Below are 13,432 nucleotides of genomic sequence, written 5' to 3' on the forward strand. Positions count from 1 at the left end.
GCTCAGAGGCCTGCAAGGCAGGCGGGGAACGTTGGAGTCCTCCGTCACTGAAGCAAGCAAACCTCATGTTCAGTTTAAGTTGCCTGGCTGCCGGCTGCCATCTTGGCTGGCAGTTAATTTGCATATCTCGCTGATTAGCCAATGGGAAGGGTACGGTCGTATGCCAATTACCATGTTTCTCTTTTATTAGATAGGATGAGGTTATAAACTATAGGTTGTTTATTCTTTAAAAAAAAAATCTTAACACAAACTGTCCTAAAACGTCCAATAAAATATTCTCTATCTGAAAATGGTCAAAAAGAGAATCAGAAATAAAGGATTTTCTAGAGAAAAAGAACACACTGCTGGGAATGTGGAAATACTATTGAAGAGACATTATTATTATGATTACTTGCGGTAATCATTCCTACCTGTATCTGTACTTTTCATTCCCATCCTAAATCGTATCTGCTTGCCATGAAGGACCTTGGAAAGGTGCTCAGCAGTCCAGTGTTGTGCTGGCCAATCAAAAACCATATTATAGAAAACGGCAGGTTGCTGTAAAGACATGATAATTTCTTTTGCTTTCTCTGGTGTGAAAGGTTTGACATATTCACCTAGGAAGATAAATAAATAGAGCAACAGATAAGTAACTATAGTTATAAATCTATACTAATAAAAGGGTAATATGCTAATTAGACTGGACATCTTCTGGACATCCTTCCAGACAAAGCCACAGTGGCAGGGGCTGAGGCAGAGGCGGTTAGGGCCGATCAGGCTGGCATGGGAGAGCAGTTAGGGGTAATCAGGCTGGCAGGGGAGAGCAGTTAGGAACAATCAGGCAGGCAGGCAGAGAGGTTAGGGGGTATCAGACAGGTAGGCAGAGAGGTTAGGGGTGATCAGGCCAGCAGGGGAGAGCAGTTAGAGACAATCAGGCTGGCAGGGGAGAACAGTTAGGGGTGATCAAGCCAGCAGGGGAGAGCAGTTAGAGGCAATCAGGCAGGCAGGCAGAGAGGTTAGGGGTGATCAGGCAGACAGGCAGGTGAGTGGTTAGGAGTTGTGGTCCCGGACTGCAGGAGGGATGTTCAGCAGTTGAACATTCCCTGAGGGGTCCCAGACTGGAGAGAGTGCAGGCTGGGCTGATGGACCCCCCAGCCCCTGTGCATGAATTTCATGCACCGGGCCTGTAGTATAAATATAAATATCAAACAACCATAATTCATCAATGATATTTCTTATATTAAATTTTAAATGTTAGAAAATACTTACAATTTTTAACGTCGAGATTTTTTTAACCCTACCAGACCGCTGTACCTATTTTTCGGTAATTTCCGAATCTGCCGCTATACTGTTGTACCTAATTTTCGGTACTTTGCCTAGGTTCAGGGCATCAGATCTGGTAGACTTAAAAGGCTTTCTATTTAAATTTAAAAAGATGCAATTTTTTTGAAAATATTATTTTCTAAACAGAGGATAATATAAGAAAAGCTGATATAAGCTACTCTAAAACAACCATTATTGCTGGGGTCAGCAACAATTCTACTTGCTCTATCACATATTTATGTCCCCAAAACCAACTGAATTAATAAAAATACATCAGTCAGTGGGAAAAGGGGAATTACTTTTATTGAAAGATTTTAAAAGGATAAAAAAATGTGCTAGGAAGAGTATCAGGGTTAATCCTTGACCAGTTTGGCTCAGTGGATAGAGCGTTAGCCCGTGGACTGAAAGATCGCAGGTTTGACTCTGGTCAAGGGCATGTACCTCAGTTGCAGGCCCGGTTGGGTTGTGTGTGAGAGGAAACCAATTGATGTGTCTCTCTCACATAGATGTTTCACTCTCTGTGTCCCTCTCCCTCCTTTCCACTCTCTCTAAAAATCAATGGGAAACTGTCCTTGGGTGAGGATTAACTAACTAAATAAATAAAACATTTGTAAAAATAAAAAAATAATCACTGGCTTCAACTGCATTTATAAAAAGTATAGGGGCTAAGAACTGAGTACTGCAATAAATTCCACAGAATTATATAATGCTAATTCTGGATAGGATAGTAAATATTAGTATTTGCTAAATAAAAGAATAAGTTTCTCTTTAAAGACATCTTAAACACACTGCAGACCAGTAGTTTTATTCCTAGCTTTACCCAGTAGCCAGATAAATTTCCATTGAACGAGTACAAAAACGTTTTACATAAATGTTAAAGGCACGCTTTAAAGTTAAATACCCATTGCATTTTGAAGTTATTTATTACATATGCTTACAAGCTAAGATCTTTTTAAAGTATGATACTTTGTAAAACACTGTGTAATATGAAGCAAGAATTCTCATGATCCATCCGCAATGTGTTAAGATGAAAGTGTTCTGGGAAAGGTAAAAAAATGCTTCATACTTTTGACCCCAAAAACATATATTTATGATTCTCTGAATCAGCTAAGTCGTGTATTTCAGTTACGTAATCTGTAATTACACTTAATTTAAAAAAATTTAGAAAAGCTCATAACTAATCCAAGTTCTCCCATCATCCAACTTTTTATAAACTTTCTGATAAAAGAAGAGGAATGTGGCAGGACTCATCGAGGAACTTGAGGAACTTGTCTGAATATAAGACTTACTTTTAAAGAAAGTGAAAAATTAAGTCAACTTGATTTCCTTTCTTAATCAAGGGCTAAAACTCAGAATCTTTTCCTAAATCCTTGGTGAAAGTGAGCAAGCTCTAAGCCTTCAGCAGTTGACATTTGATAACAGTGTGTCACATTCTACAAACATAGTCAGGGCTTCCAGGTGAGGAGAAAATCGGTATGGATGCTTAGAGAGGGTAAGGGCAGGTAGAAGAGCTGGAGACTACACGGAGTGAGGAAGGAGAGACTCTCTTAGGTCTAAATGCAAAAAAAGCCCCAACTCTATCTTTATTATGTTTTGAAAATATATTTTTATTTATTTCAGAGAGGAAGGGAGAGGGAGAGAGATAGAAACATCAATGATGATTCCAAATCTTAGCTATGGTAAACTGTGCTGCTATGAACATAGGGGTGCATATATTCTTTCTGATTGGTGTTTCTAGTTTCTGGGATATAGTCCTAGAAGTAGGATCACAGGATCAAATGGGAGTTTCATTTTTAGTTTTTTGAGGAAACTCCATACTGTTCTCCACAGTGGCTACACCAGTCTGCATTCCCACCAGCAGTGCAGGAGGGTTCCTTTTTCTCCGCATCCTTGCCAGCACTTGTGCTACATCTACATAATGGAATACTATGCTACTATAAAAAAGGAATTCTTATCATTTGCAACAGCATGGATGGAACTGGAGAGCATTATGCTAAGTGAAATAAGCGAGTCAGAGAAAGATAAATATCACATGATCTCACTCATTTGTGGAATATAATGAACAACATAAACCGATGAACCAAAACAGATCCAGAGACAGAAGCATCAACCAGTCAAATCTCAGAGGGAAGGTAGGGGAGGGTGGGGGTAAGAGGGAGAGATCAACCAAAGGACTTGTTTGGATGCACATAAGCCTAGCCAATGGACATAGACACCAGGGGTGTGAGGGCATGAGTGGAGGTGGGGTGGTGGGGCAATGGGGGGATCAGGACACATATGTAATACCTTAGTCAATAAAGAAAAAAAAAACTAAGTACTAATAAATACATAGTATAACATAGGTGAACCTTGAAGAAGACATTATGCTAAGTGAAAGAAGTCAGTCATAAAACACCACATATTGTCTGATTTCATTGATATGAAATGTCCAGAATAGGCAAATCCATAGAAATAGAAAGTAGGTAGTGGTTGCACAACTCTAAATATACTAAAAACCATTGAAGTATACATTTTAAATAGGTGAATTGTGTGGTATGTGAATTGTATCTCAATAAAGCTGTTACAAGAAAGAAAAAAAAAGAAACATCAATGATGAGAGAGAATCATTGATTGGCTGATTCCTGCATGCCCCATACTGTGGATTGAGATTGCAACTCTGGCAATGTGCCCTGACTAGGAATTGAACTATAACCTCCTGGTTCATAGGTTGATGCTCAAACACTGAGCCACACCAGCCAGGCCCCAACTCTATCCTTAAATGACCTTGAAGTATCCTGTTAAAGAAAAAAGGATGTTATGAGGAATAAAAAAAAATGTCTATCTTTCCTTGAGATGTTTACCACTTTTGACATGTATGATAAATGCACATTTAAGGTCTGAACTCATACTGGCCTATACATACAAATCTTCCAGGACTTGTAGGGCCAGATTCCATGTGCACGAAAATGGACAAGGTGCATTTTTATTATATTTTAAAACATTTTTAAAAAATATTTTTATTGATTTCAGAGAGGAAGGGAGAGGGAAAGCGAGAGAGAAACATCAATGATGAGAGAGAATAATTGATCAGCTGCCTCCTGCCCACCCGACACTGGGGATGGAGTCTGAAACCTGGGCATATAACCTTGACTGGAATTGAATCCAGGACCCTTCAGTCTGCAGACCGGTGCTCTATCCACTGAGCCAAACCAGCTAGGGCTGCCAGACATTTTTTGAAAGCAGCTGTCTGGAAGTTTAGGTAGCCATCAGTGGGACACCAGGCCGTGGAGATAGAATGTGGGCAGCATCAAAATAGCCAGGATGAAGGAATTGATTTCTAACATCCGTGATTCCTTTTCTTTTGAGGGCTTATTGAGAACTTTCCACTCAGACTTCTTAAATACCCACCTCAACATAACAAGGCCCTTAACAAGAAGTGGCAGTGAGGAAGGCAGAGATGGTAAAGATGGAGAAATATGCCACATAGTTCTATATGCATTAAAATAAAAATGCACATGTGATCCTCTAAGAAGGCAGATAAGGTATTTTATTACCACTACCCAAAAGAAGAAATGGAAGCTCAGATATCAAAGGGCAACACCCCGGTGGTGAACTGAAATTATAAGTCACATTCCTGATTCCAAGTCCAGTGCTCTTTTCACTGCATAATCCTGCTACTAGAGAATTAACACTGAGGGACTTACACTGGCACTAAAATCTCAGGAGAGATAATATAAGCTGAAAAGATAAATAGGTGCAGGAAAGCTTTAGATCGACTCATAGATAATAAATCCATATGTGCTGTTGGGGAGGGAGAAATGGTTTGGTTTGTGCATCGTGTATGTGTTGGGGGAGGTGTTAATACCTGTAGTAGAGGCTACTGGCTGCCTAACTTACCATTCTCTTCTTCCTTACTAGCAGAACTTTGGTCATTGGGAGTAGCTGAAAAATTACATTTCTTAGACCCCTTTGCAGATAGGAACGGCCAGAGATACATCTGGAAGTTCCAAGTCATCCTTTTTGCCCTTATCCTCCTCTCCTATCTTTGGCTTGGGAAACAGACATAATGGTTAGCCATCTTGAGAGATAAAAGAACAGCCTAGGAAATTGCAATGTCAGCTGAAAGAATGCAAAGATGTCCATCTTTGTGCCACTGAGCCACCAGCCAAATTCTACTTCCTGAATCCTTTCATAATAAAAAAATTAACTCTTATAGTCAATACACTGTTATTAGCTCATAACTGGTATAACATCTCGCCTTCTGAAGCTATGGTTTTCAAGGACAACCATATATTCTCTGTTACAAAGACAACAGGTTCAAAATGGAGTTGCTTATATTAAGCCCCAAGTCACCAACCTCAAACTTAATTACAGTTTCAGCTCTCATAGAAATGGAACACTGAACCAATCAAGAATCACCTGGTTAGCCCTAACCGGTTTGGCTCAGTGGATAGAGCATCGGCCTGCGGACCAAAGGGTCCCAGGTTTGATTCGGGTCAAGGGCATGTACCTTGGTTGCGGGCACATCCCCAGTAGGGGGTTGGCAGGAGGCAGCTGATCGACATTTCTCTCTCATCGATGTTTCTAACTCTCTATCCCTCTCCCTTCCTCTCTGTAAAAAATCAATAAAATATATTAAAAAAACAAAACAAAAAGAATCACCTGGTTAGTACTGGCGATGCAATCTGCCTGATAGACCCTGACATCCCTAAAGAAAAATGACCTTGCCACAGTCAATCCACGTTTTGCTAGTGTAACTTCCTTATTCCCACTCCCCTATGCCTATAAAGTCTTTCATTTTGTACAGCTTCTTGGAGCTCCTTTCTATCTACTAGATGGGATGCTGCCCTACTCATCAATCTTTGAATAAAACCAATAAGATCTTTACATTTTACTAAGTTGATTTTTTTTTAACATTCCTATAAAGTGCTCTGTGACTTAAGTTGGATGAATTATGGCTGGTCTAATCCACTGTAGCACTCTGTCAGTTCTAAGGTTGTAAGATATTCAAGCTTTGAACATTTTGCTCCTAGGAATTTAAAGGGCAGAGATAAACAGGAGCATCAGTCTGTTTGGGGTTGGGTTTTTATTTATTCTGCTTATCTTAAATCAGAGCTGATAGATCATATGGCTTTGAAAGTTCCCAAAACATAACTAGTGTTTTGACAGAACAGTTTCGAAGAAAATAAGTACTTTTCCCTTTAACATAATGTTAAAATTTTTAATTTAATATTAAATGATTAATTTAATGATCTGATCTAAAAAATCCCAGACATTATTTAATAGGAGACTCTAAAAATTAAAACACCTGGCCCAGTGATTAGAATACATTAAATGCTCCAATATTTGCTAAATGAATTAAAAGTGCTATAAAACATATACAATGCAGAGCAATAGGATGCTCCCTGTAATAGGAAATCAGCATAGTTACAGGATTTCAGGCCTATCAGTGAAATAAAACAACCAGCTGGTTGTGAGATAAAACTACTTTGGTTTCTGATAGTTTAATCAACAATGAACCAGGCCATTAAATAAACAAATTTAAGTATTACAATTTCCTTTCTGAAGAATGCAATCTATACTGTATTAATTAAACAGCCTAGGGATGCACCAGTTACTCCATGCCAACAGTATTTGCAAAGAGCAAACTTGACAGCCTTTAAAGAATAAGTGTGTTTAAGTCTAAAATTCTAGGAAGCAGCGATGTCTAATTAGATGACCTAGAAACCCCCGAAAAAAACAGATTAGTGACCTAGATGTTGCACAACAGTCTAGTCTCTTTTTCCTCTAAATGTAGCATGTTATTCAGACAATTTATTACAGCTTGATTAATAACTGATTTTTTGTAGATAATGATACACCATCAAAAAGCAAATTGCCCTTTTCTCAGCAATTTTTTTCTTTAGTTAATGCAAAATACAAGATAATTTGAAATCTAATTTCTCTGAATTTGCTAGCAATTTGGCTTCAGTCAATATCTGGCGTGGATTTGTATCTGAGAGTTAGAATTCAAGACAAGAATGAGGAAAATATACCAAGTTGTGGAGGAGAGACTGCTCAATGATGTGATCACTGCAGGACCTGAGAGCTGGACATGGGCCAGAACAGAGATTGCTTAGCACAGATCCCCCTTAGAGGCAGTATGATTGTAATCCATGTTCATGCTGATGTAAGTCAGCACCTCTCCCCTGCCTCCCACTTGGTGCTGGTTCCTTTTTGAGCACATAAAGTAATTTTCTGTACCTGGTAGCATTACATACTAGAGCCAGCTGTGGGCAAACTATGGCCCACGGGCCGGCTCCGGCCCGTTTGAAATGAATAGAACTATTGAAAAAAAAAGACCGTACCCTTTCATGTAATGATGTTTACTTTGAATTTATATTAGTTCACACAAACACTCCATCCATGCTTTTGTTCCAGCCCTCCGGTCCAGTTTAAGAACCCACTGTGGCCCTCAAGTCAAAAGTTTGCCGACCCCTGTTAACTAGACCTATGATATCTGCTCTTTACACTGTATAATTCTTTGATGCCTGCCAGGAGGTGGGGGGAACCATTTCATTCTGCACAACACAAGATACTTCTCAGATGTAAATTTCTCTTAATATTCTCTACTAATCACCATACTGGAGTGGTCAGCCTCTTCCTTCAGGCTTTCCCTGCCAGCTGCTTGCAGAGGTAGATTTTCAGTCAAGGGACCTTTACCTGGGTCTGTGTGTACTAACACACGTTTCCAGAATACCCTCCTAATGTTAATAGAATACTACAACAAAGATCCTGAAATTAAAATGAACTCACATATAATTTTAATAAAAATTTAACAATTATTAAATTTGATAGCTTCCAATCTTATTCAAAAACTTTCAGGAGGTGATATCAGAGTAAGTCAAAAGTTACAATACAGCCCTAGCTGGTTTGGCTCTGGGGATAGTGTCAGCCTGCAGACTGAAGGGTCCTGGGTTTGATTCCGGTCAAGGGTACATGCCTGGGTTGTGGGCTCGATCCCCAGTAGGGGGCCTGCAGGAGGAAGTCAATCAATGATTCTCATCATTGATGTTTCTATCTCTTCTTCTCCCTTCCTCTCTGAAATCATAAAAATATATTTTAAAAAGTTATAATACACAGACTCACCGTAGTGGTACAGTGTGTGTGTGTGTGTGTAATGTATATGTGTATACCTATGTACATATACATATATATATGCACATGTATACACACACACATCCCTATGACAGTTTCATCAAGCTGACAACTACTGTATATACATACAGGAAATTATAAAACCTCTGGAATGGTAAATATTAGAAATGGTAGATATTAGGGTAACAAATCATGAACATTGGGCCATGTCAGAAAAATACTGAACACTAATGGAATTATGCAAGTACTACTTAACAAAATGACTAAATACTAAATGGTAAAATTTACACCAAACATAATTTTTCATTTTATAGTCACTATTTTAAAATGTCAATAACAAACGAAGATAATTCTCCTGAAAGTTAACATAATGCTTAAGTAAACTGATATACAGTTTAAAAACCCTTTAAATTTCAAGGCCTAGAGGATGGTGCCACTGAAGATACCACAAGCAGAAATGTTGAGGCTGTTATGTCTTCATCTTGCCAATAACAATACTTGGTGTGGTAGTGAACCCTCAAGCAAGTTCACCTGGGGATGCAGACAGTTACATGCTGGACAGCTACCACCCTCTTCCCATCTTCTTACACTTATCACTCTTGCCCAGTTACCCCTCTTCCTTACTTTAATCCATCCATGAACCAGAAACTGGCTCATAAATACTACTTACAAGTTCAAAAGTAATACTGGTCTTAAACCTAAAGCAAGGAATAGTAAATTTGTATTTTAAGTGAAGTTAGTACTAGAAAAAATGGTGTCTCAATAAAGCTCTTTAAAATGTTCCAAAATATCTTTAAAATTTCTACCAAAATGTTTCCATCTCTTCAGCTTTCACTATGCAAATTTTTCATAATCCAAAAAACAACAACCACATCCTGGTTATTTTATCTCAATTTTCATAAAAATATTCAACAGGAGAGTCATGAAAAGGTATCTGCACATCCTTATTCACAGCAGCAGTATTCATAATAGCCAACAACAGAAGTAACCCAAATGTCCATTGAGAGATGAATGGACAAGCAAAATATTTATACATACAGTAGAATATTATTCAGCCTTAAAAAGGAAAGAAATCCTGTCACATGCTACAACATAGATGAACCTTGAGGACATTATGCCAAGTGAAAGAAATCAGTCACAAAAAGATAAATATTGTGTTATTCAACTTATACAAAGAAACTAATACAGGCAAATTCATAGAAACAGAAAGTAAAATGACAGTTACCAGAGCTGATGGCAGCGGGAGTGTGGGGGCAGAGAGGATAGGAAGTTTCAGATTTGCATGATGAAAGGTTCTGGAGATCTGTTTCACAATAACGTGAATATACTTAACACTACTGAACTGTACTCTTAAAAATGATAAAGATGATAAAATTTATATTATTTGTTTTTTTACTACTATTAAAAAATCAGTGGTATTCTTTTTCCAATATTCATTATTATCAAGCATGAAGTATTTTACCTACATATGAATTTTTTACTCTTTATCATACAGGTGTTTTTCTTTGAACTCTTGTGCCTCCCCCTGACCTTATTTTTAAAAGTGAGAATAAGAATGACACAGAGAGTATAGTATCTCTAACTAAAAAGTAAATCTAGTATAGAAGAGTCAGCTATATATGAAACTCAAATCCATACAATGCTAAAATGAGATATTTCCTTGGGCAAGACTGAAAGAACAATAGAATACATCCTTCTTTTCATAAAGGTATAAACCTAGCTATAACTAAAACTATGAGAGCCTAATAGAAATAAACATAATAACCTCAGTTTGAAAGACAAAATCAGATTCAAAGAGTTATAATTTTTAATTTCATTAAATGCTTTAACCAATGTGTGATCCTGGAAGTAACATCTCACACTCAAATTTTAAGTTGATTCTTAACAAAGTAGTTTCATATTAGTTTGTTTAGGACTATTAGATTAGTTTTAGGCTTACAACAAAATTCAGAGGAAGGCATAGAAATTTCACACATACCCCTCCACTCACACATGCATACTCCACCCCCCATTATCAACATCACTCATCAGGATGGTACATTTTTACCAGGAATGAACCTAAATTGATCACATTTCACCCACTCCTTAGGACTTCAGATGAAGAATCACCAGTTTCCTCAAAAAGCTAAATATGGAATTATCATATGACCCAGAAATTCCTCTTAGATATTATGACCAAGAGAACTGAAAACATATGCTCATACAAAAACTTGCATATGAATGTTCATAGCAGCATTAGTCATAATAGCCCAAAAGTGAAAACCCAAATGCCCATTAACTGATGAATGGATAAATAAAATATGGTGGAATATAATAAAATATGTGTGGAATATTATTCAACCATAAAAAGGAATGAAGTACTGACACATGCTACAATGTGGAGGAACCTTAAAAACATTATGCTACGCTAAAACAAACATACACAAAAGGCCTCATATTATGATTCCATTTATATGAAACGAGAGACTCGGTGCACGAATTCATGCACGAGTGGGCTCTGGCCAGCCCCGACCCCAATTGGGGTGGGGGTCCAATCGGGGGCGGGGTTGGCTGGAGAGAGGGGCCCTGGGCGTTTGGCAGGCCAGCCCCGCCCCCTAGTCAAAACTCAGTTGGAAGGGACAATTTGCACATTACCCTTTTATTATATAGGATGTCCAGAATAGGCAAATTTGTAGAGACAGAGAGTAGATTAGTGATTGCCAGGAGTTGGAAAAAGGGTGGATGGGGTGTAACTGCTAATGGGTACCAGGTTTCTTTTGGGTGTGATGAAAATGTTCTGAAATTATAGTAGTGATGGCTGCACAACTTTGTGAAAATAGTAAAAATCAGTGAACTGTACACTTTGAAAGGAATAATTTATGGTGTGTGAATACCATAAAAAATAAAAAGCTCATTTTCCCCTTCTGCTTGCTTGACATCTTCTTTGGCAGTATCCCTCCAAATGTAAACTATGTGCAGTCACATGAAAACTCAACGGTGCTCTCCCAACCACCTCTTTTTTTCTTCAGGTTCCTAATTTATATGTCATTTCTCAGACTGGGAATTTTCAGGTATCTCTAATTTATTTTCTCTCAGTTTCAACATCAGTCAGCAATGCCAGTACTTTCTATTAATAATACAAATGGTTACCTTTATTAAATACATAATTCCTGCCAGATACTGTGCTGGATGATCTATAAGTGGCTTTAACTTTCACAATAATTATGCATTTTACAGAGGTAACTAAAATTAATGGGGATTAAGAACTTTGTCCTTCAGTCTTTCTCCCTTGAATCTATGTCCCATCCTTCAGCCAGAGTGATGTTCCCTAAAACTAAATCTGATCATGTCACTCTCCCAGATAAGCTCTTCAAAGGGTTCCCACTGCCATAGAAAGTCCAGACTCTTTAACTTGGTATAAGGTGCCCTTTATGATCCTTCTTCTTTTCTCACCACTCCTCATACCAACTCCTTTCAGTTCCTGGATCAGGCCAAGCTCTTTTCCCTCTTGCTCTGGACTTGGCACACAGTTCCCTTAATAATTCCCTCAACAAATATGTAACAAGTGCTCACTATGTCTGGCATTGTACTTGCTGCCTGTGGTGAACAAAACAGACATAGGTCCTGCCCTCAAGGTACTTAAGGTCTAATGGAAGAAATAAAAATAAACAAGTAATTGCAGATTGTGGTAAGAGAAACAAAGGAAGAAGCATGCTGTGTTATAGAAGATTTAGGGTTAGAGGTCGTGGAAAACTACAAAGAATGTTTCAAATAGGTTTGTTCTAGTAAGGTCTCAGGTGGTGACATACTCTGAAACCTGATGATTGAGGAACCAGCTATGTGAAAAGCAGGTAAAGGAAGGGGGTGAGTGGCAGATGTCCTTAAGAATACAACCCAAACCAAGAATTTTTGTAGGCCGTGGTTAGGAATTTGGATTTTATTCTAAGTTCTAAGTGCAATGGAATTCATTGAAGAATTTTAAGTAAGGAAGTGTCACCTTTTGCTGCTGAATAGAGAAGTGATTGGAGGGGTACAAGGCCTGAAGAGGTTTAGTTGAGAAATGTGGATGATCTGGACAAGGATCTGATAGTGAAGGAGGAAAAAGTTGACAGACTAGATGCAGAATGGACCTGACTTACAAAGAAGTCATCAGCTGAAAATGAGAAAGAGATGAAGAGAGTATACACAAAGTCTAGGGAATTGTAATTGGAAAAAGAAAGTAGGCTTACCACAGAAACAGAGGATAAGAAGGATAAGAAGGATCTCATGCCCATACTGAGTGAATCTTCAAGTGGTTGACCATTTTCATTTTACAGTGTCATCCATTTATCCAGGACTTTTCCCAGCAAAGTTAATCCAGATAGGTGCAGGTGCAAAAAGGGCAAAAAGATTGGATTCATCCAGAGTGTGGGTTTTGCCAAAAAAATAAAAGGCAGGGAGAGACAAGAGGTAATGTACTTTCAAGGACAAGATCATAATGATAAACTATGACATGCATTCCTAATTGGGTCAGGGGATACAGATAGGCAGAAAGTGGAAGGATCAATGAATCGGAAGTTCAGATGAAGTTCAAGAATTGTCCCCTTATCTTTACTGACACAGCTCCTAGGGCAATGGAGACTAAGGATAAAGTAAACAAATGGGACTACATCAAAATAAAAAGCTTCTGCACAGCAAAAGAAACCATCAACAAAACAACAAAAAAGCCCACTGCATGGGAGAACATATTTGCCAATGATATATCCAATAAGCGTTTAATCTCCAACATTTACAGGGACCTCATACAACTTAACAAAAGGAAGATAAACAACCCAATCAAAAATTGAGCAATGAACCTAAATAGACACTTTTCAAAAGAGGACATAAGGAAGGCCAAGAGACATACGAAAACATGCTCAAAGTCACTAATCATCCGAGAGATGCAAATCAAAACAACGACATACCATCTCACACCTGTCAGAATGGATATCAACAACAAATCCACAAATGACAAGTGCTGGAGAGGATGCGGAGAAAAAGAAACCCTCGTGCACAG

General features: G+C 38.2%; 1 protein-coding gene across 1 annotated transcript in view; it reads right to left on the reverse strand.

Annotated features, from left to right (window-relative positions):
* HSPBAP1 (HSPB1 associated protein 1) overlaps positions 1-13,432 on the reverse strand; it is a 56,962-nt gene that overhangs the window by 40,985 nt on the left and 2,545 nt on the right. The window contains exon 2 of the mRNA XM_015564708.1: positions 411-596. Coding sequence (XP_015420194.1) covers positions 411-596 — 186 coding nt within the window. The remainder of the gene's footprint in view (positions 1-410; positions 597-13,432) is intronic.

The sequence above is a fragment of the Myotis davidii genome, unplaced genomic scaffold (genome assembly GCF_000327345.1).
Source record: "Myotis davidii unplaced genomic scaffold, ASM32734v1 scaffold841, whole genome shotgun sequence".
NCBI lineage: Eukaryota > Metazoa > Chordata > Mammalia > Chiroptera > Vespertilionidae > Myotis > Myotis davidii.